This window comes from Giraffa tippelskirchi, chromosome 6 (assembly GCF_054371585.1).
Source record: "Giraffa tippelskirchi isolate mGirTip1 chromosome 6, T2T-mGirTip1v1.2.pri, whole genome shotgun sequence".
Classification (NCBI taxonomy): Eukaryota; Metazoa; Chordata; class Mammalia; order Artiodactyla; family Giraffidae; genus Giraffa; species Giraffa tippelskirchi.
The window spans coordinates 115,866,999-115,873,536 of NC_137280.1; the positions used below are offsets into that span (position 1 = coordinate 115,866,999).

Below are 6,538 nucleotides of genomic sequence, written 5' to 3' on the forward strand. Positions count from 1 at the left end.
CCCCATGGACTGCAGCACACCAGGCTTCCCTGTCCATCACCAACTCCTGGAGCCTCCTCAAACATCACCATAGAGCTGGTGATGCCCTCCAATTAACTTGTGGAATTTAATGTAATGAAAATGACGGCATTCATGTTTCAAGGCTCTGAACCTGCCACCCACTTTTCCTGAACGTAATTCCCTGTGTATTCTATGTTGATTTTCTTTATCTGATAAAGAGATTTTCCTTCATTCTTACCCCATAGTTGCCACAATTTCTTCTCATGACTTTTCTAAGAGCATCTTTGAAGTCTTTGTTCCTCAAGCTGTAGATGACAGGGTTCAACAGTGGGGTGACCACAGTATAGAAGACAGAAATAATCTTGTTGATATCTGGTGACAGGTGGGCACTGGGGCGAACATACATGGAGATCATGGTTCCATAGTAGATAGTGACAACAGCTAAATGGGAGCCACATGTGGAAAAGGTTTTCATTCGGCCAGAGGCTGAAGGAATTCTCAATATTGATGACACAATAAAAACATAGGACACCAGTGTAAGAATAAAGCAAATGCACAGCACGGCAATTGACAGGATAAAGGTGACCATCTCAGTGACATAAACACTGGAACATGAGAGCTGCATGAGGGGAGGGAGGTCACAGAAGAAATGATTGATCTGGTTGGGCCCACAAAAGTCCAACTTGGAAATCATTAGGGAGGGCAGAAATCCTGTGCCAACTCCTGTCAACCAGGAGATTGCCACCAACCTGGTGCAGATCTCAGGACTCATCAGGAAAGAGTAGTGCAGTGGACTACAGATTGCCAGATATCGGTCATAGGCCATCACAGCTAGAAGAAAGCACTCAGTAGCCCCGAAGAACACAAAGAAGTAGAGCTGTGCTATACAGGCATGGAAGGAGATGGCTTGGCCCTGGGAGACCAGAGTGGCTAGGAGAAGGGGCACAATGGTGGATGTATACCAGATCTCCAGAAAGGAGAGATGTTTGAGAAATGTGTACATAGGTGAGTGCAGCCGCTGATCCTGGCTCACCACTACAATAATGACAATATTCCCTGTCACTGTGAGGAAGTAGATGAGCGAGAAAATGACAAAAAGCAAGGTCTGCCACTCAAGAAGGTTCTGGAATCCTAGCAGCTGAAACTCAGTAACAGTGGACAAATTTTGGGACTTCATTGCCTGTAGAAGAGGAAAACATTTTGGAAAAGCATTGTTTGCAAGGCACAAAAATATTTATAAATACTGACGTCTGGAACTTCAGAGATTAATTTTTAAATTAGTTCAGATCTTTAGGTACCACATTTAGAAGAGCAAATGCATGATTTCATCTTGCTTTTAGAGAATACATTTTTATATCAGAAGCTGAATGTGGATATGAAGTCTTGGAAAGAACTTCAGAAAATTATATTTGTTGGATTCTCTGAATTCTACAAGTGGTCTCAGGTTCAAAGACATAGGCCAAAAAGGACTCTGACTAAAATCAAACTTAGAAACCAACAATAATAGCCAAGTCAAAAAAAAGTCAAGCACGTAAGGAAGCAAATACCTTCCTTTTCTCATATGCGGGCTTTGTCTGAAAAAGAAGTTAGACAGAGCATATCTCCTAAGATACCTCGGGAAAGTTCCTCCTTTCAAACAATATTTGAGGATAATCTGCTCTCCGTGTGCATGTGTTTGTGTACACTTTCGTGAAGCCTTGTACTGAGCTAACTTGTACCTTCATCGTTGTCCTTGTCCAGTTGGATACCGTGCTCAGCCACTGCAATCACTCCTTTCTGTATACACTTCAGTTCAGTCACTCGTCATGTCTGACTCTTTGGGACCCCATGGACTGCAGCATGCCAGTCTTCCCTGCTCATCACCAACTCCTGGAGCCTACTCAAACTCATGTCCATCGCGTTGGTGTATATATTCAACGGTAAATTTTTCCTGTGAAAGTGAAATTCGCTCAGTTGTGTCCGACTCTTTGTGACCCCACGGCCTATACAGTCCATGGAATTCTCTGGGCCAGAATACTGGAGTGAGTAGTCTTTGCATTCTCCAGGGGATCTTCCCAACCCAGGGATCAATCCCAGGTCTCCCGCATTGCAGGCAGATTCTTTACCAGCTGAGCCACAAGGGAAGCCCCAATTTTTCCTTTGCTTTCATTCAATTCAATGTCATAAGCAGTTTTTGTTAGTCAACATTCACCTGCCATACATGAGTTTTCTTTCTGTAAAGGAGGTGAGCAGCAACAATGTAGCCATTTAAAAATGTACAACCAATAAATTCCAATGCATCCTTATTGCTTGGAGCATTCATTCTACATTTCCTTTATCTATTTACTTTCCATTTTCCTTAGTGATTGTTGCATAATGTTCTTCTCTTTTCAAACTCCCAACATTTTCTTGTAGTGTATCTATACCCTCAGGAAAATATTAATACCTACTGTATTGTTAAACAACAACAACAACAAAATAACCAGAAAAACAAAACCGAAATCCTCCAATGGGAACATCCAAACTCTCAGGCCACTAAATTCCCCGCCTACCTACCCTGAGTTCCTGTGCATCTTCTCCCTATTTCTTTCTCTGAATAAACAGTGTAAGACCAGGTTAAGGCAAATCCCTCTACAGGTGCTTCGGGTGTTGCATCCTCCCATGTAGTTGAAGGTATTGCTGGTATTACTCCCCCTTACTCCCCTGAATAAACAGTGGCCCCTCTCAGTTGGATCATTTCCTCAGCTTGTCAAGCATGCTGGTTTTCTCTCTTTTATAAAGGCAACGAGGGCAATAAAAGTTCTTGATGTTATTCTTTTCTCCAAATACTACCTGCATTTGTTTGTTCATTTTAACCCCCTCCCTTCTGGAAAGTATTATCTCTCTTCACTGCCTGTATTCCCTCTTGAACCCACTGAATTATGCTTTGCCCTCTTCACGACACCAAAATCATTCTGCTGCACTATTGCCCTTCAGTCATTCACCCTCGTTCCTAATCGTCCTGATGTGTTGATGGTATGGCACATTTGATTTTTCCCTCTTTCTGGGGCTATTATGCACGACCATGTGCTCTCTGATTCAGCTATAGACTTTTCTTTCCACATTTTATCCATTTCCTTTTTCTAGCATCTCCACATCCTCTAACCTGTAAAATACATGACTTTGAGGCTGAACACCTCTCAATCTACCTCATTTCCCTCATGATTTCAAGCAGTCTCTTGATTTTAAATGCCATCGCTTGGCCTTTAACCCCTTAAAGTGTGAATCAAGCCTGAATATAAGACTCATGTAAACAACTGCCCTATTTGAAGTGCACACTGACACATTCAGTCAGCTTCTGAAACAAAACAAACTATCCTGCATTCCTGCCTCATCCACCCCCCTCCCGTCTCCTCTAAGCAAGTCTCTCTCTTCTCATTAGGTCCCTCCCTCCTCCCACTTGCTCAAGTCAGAATTTAATTTGATTCTTGTTTGTCACAGACCCAGTATCGGATTTCTCACCAAAATTTCCTGGCTCCACCTGAAAATATGTCCAGAAACTGCTCAGTTCAGTTCAGTTCAGTCGCTCAGTCGTGTCCGTCTCTTTGAGACCCCATGAATCGCAGCACACCAGGCTGCTCACCATTTGCCAACTACATCACATCCTCTTACCTGGATTGTTCAATAGACTCCTTGCAGTCCTTACATAGCTACCTGCCCTTCCTTCTTCAGTAAATCCTCAGTAAAGCAGCCAGAGTGAAACTGTTAGAATAGAGTATGCCATTCCTCTGCTTAAAGCCCAAAGCAACACCCAGATTCTACAGGAAACAAATATCGCTGAACTGTTCCTGATAAGTAAATGAAACAATGTGGCCAATCAGCTCATTCATATGCTTTGAATTCTACAAGAAACATAAATATCTCTGAACTGCTCCTGATAAGTAAACAAAACAATGTGGCCAATCAGCTTATTCATATGTTTCATAGTTCTCTATTTTTGCTATGTTTTGTTTTACCTCTTATACTCGGCTAAAGTCACTAGGAATATTATCTTCATTTGACAATGAAAAATTCATATACAGTAAAAATGGTATTTTAACAAAATTCATGTTGGGCTTTCCTGGTGGCTCAGACATTGAAGAATCTGCCTACAACGCAGGAGATTTGGATTCAGTACATGGGTTAAGAAGACCCCCGGAGAAGGGAATGGCTACCCACTTCAGTATTCTTGCCTGGGGAATTCCATGGACAGACGAGCCTGGTGGGCTACAATCGATGAGATTGCAGAGAGTCGAACATGACTGAGGGACTAACATTTTCACTTTTATGCATTTGTTACCAGGGACACACTAATGGATTTCTCTTTTTTATCTTTTCATTTTTTGTAAGTATATTACCATGGGACTCAATTAAATATAAGCAATGAGTAGATTAAAAAAAATAAACATAAAGAACAATAAAGGCCCACTGGGAGTCCACAGGGAAAGCAAAAGAGCATTGTATTATGATTGACTAAGTTTATAAGGCATTTGGCCCAATTTCCTAGTCATATAAAATTTCTCCCATAATGCAAATCCAAGGGAACAAGGAAGCTGAACTTTACTAACCACTATTCTTTGCTTAAATTCTTTCAGAAATGAGGAACTCAACCCCTAATGAAATAATGATCATTTACTGATTATTTCCCAGAATTAGAGTCACCTTAACTGCACTGAGCCAAAAAAAAAAAAAAATCTGTTTTCTAACATGCTGTGCTGAGTTTACTTAGCACTAAAATAAACAGTGTAACCTCAGATCTAATGCTGTAGCTTTATTTTGCAAATTATATGTATTAAATTACACAAAAATAAATATAATCAAGAAAGTTATGGTTTTTATATGCAATGTTACACAGAGTCATCTAAATGGCCTTTGGCATCTCAAGACATTTTTGATTACTTTTCAGCTATTACGGTTTTATACGCTAAACAATTTAGGCAAGATACTTTGTCTCAAAGTACATAGAGTATCAGCAAAGGCTAAAATTGCCTTGGTAATGAGGAATAGTCTTTAGAATTTAATATATTCACCCACAACAACCAAAATAAAATTTGTGTCATCAACACCAAACATACCATCTAGATTTCTTTAGGAAAAACTTCGAGCCTGTCCACAAGAACTTCCCCTACCTGTCAATAACCACAGCATGAAGAGCCCTAAATCATGGATACCGCATCTGCCTTGCCCTCCTGGAACCCAAATGTGGACTGTGCTTTTTTCTTGAGTGGAAATTTGCCATCTTCTGTTGGAGTTTGATGCTGCGGAAAGCAGACTTTTCCTTTCAATAACTCTGTGTTTCTTGGGGACCTGGCTCTTCTGAGTACTCTTTTCCCCATATATTTTTTTTCTTGTAATTTGCCAATAAGGTACTGAACAATGGAACCAACCTTCTGAGATTCAACTCTGCCCGTTGAGGTTTATATGTCAGTAACACTCAGAACAGATGCAATTCTTAAATTCTTTTGAAAGTATATTTTAAAATTTAACTTAATATCAATCCTAATGATGTTTGACTAAAAGTTAAATCAAATTAAAAAGTGTATTTTTTAAATCTAGCAAGCAGATAATTAGTGAGAGGACTGAATGTATGACAGCTGGATTTTGTTGCATGGTACTTCTTCATCAAACTTTAATTACAAGTGTGGCTAAATCAAAAAAAAGTCATGACTGAAATAATTGTTTTCATTCATTCAATTAAAGCAATCTATACACAAGTTCATTCTGAGTGTTACTCTGTCAATCTAACAAAAAAAAATACAATATGTGAATCTGAGAATTAAGAGATGAGTTGGAAAAGAAAAAGCTTTTAATCCATCCATAATATAGCAGGATTAAAAAATGAAGTGTATTAAAGTCTATTTAATTAAGAAGATCTAATTTATTAAGATCCCCTGGAAGAGAGCATGGCAACCCACTCCAGGATTCTTGCCTGGGGAATCCCACGGATAGAGGAGTCTGGCAGGCTATAGTACATAGCATCACAAAGAGTGGGACATGACTGAAGCAATCTATTAATATTTATTAATATCACATGCAATTTATTAATATTTTTAGTTCATATCTTTTAATTTAAAATAAAATATTAAAAGATTGAACAAATGAAAAAAGAGAAGCAAATTACACTTGCATTTATTTTGGATGGGTTTATCATTAATTTATTCAGCAAATATGCATTTGGCACCTACTATGTGCTTGGAGCTCATCCAAGCATTGGAATTCACCATTGAATCATACAAACACTATAGTCTGATGAGGTAGGCTGACATAATTATTTATTGGTGTTTGACTTACTTAATATAATTAAAAAATATTTAAACTAGTGATTTCAAAATAATGTGATGCATGTATATATATATTTTAGAAGACTTTGAGAAGGAAAGAATATGCAGATTAAAAATGTATCCTTTTAAATATCTACACTACTGTATACCAGAATTAGACACCTCATACTTTACCTTCCATACTTTTTTGTGTCCCACAAGTGGAGTAGTGTGATTGAGTTACTACTGTACAGCCTGGGCTTCCCTCCTGGCTCAGTCGG

General features: G+C 39.0%; 1 protein-coding gene across 1 annotated transcript; it reads right to left on the minus strand.

Moving 5' to 3' along the window:
• Positions 1 to 205: 205 nt before the first annotated feature.
• LOC145511572 (olfactory receptor 11L1-like) lies at positions 206 to 4,685 on the minus strand. The gene has a single exon (XM_081505117.1). The coding sequence runs from the start codon at positions 1,175 to 1,177 to the stop codon at positions 206 to 208; it is 972 nt and encodes a 323-aa protein (XP_081361243.1). The 5' UTR covers positions 1,178 to 4,685.
• Between the last annotated feature and the right edge of the window lie 1,853 nt (positions 4,686 to 6,538).

Excerpts from the sequence above, each read along its gene's own strand:
- LOC145511572 (XM_081505117.1), bottom strand. The coding sequence starts at position 1,177 with ATGAAGTCCCAAAATTTGTCCACTGTTACTGAGTTTCAGCTGCTAGGA.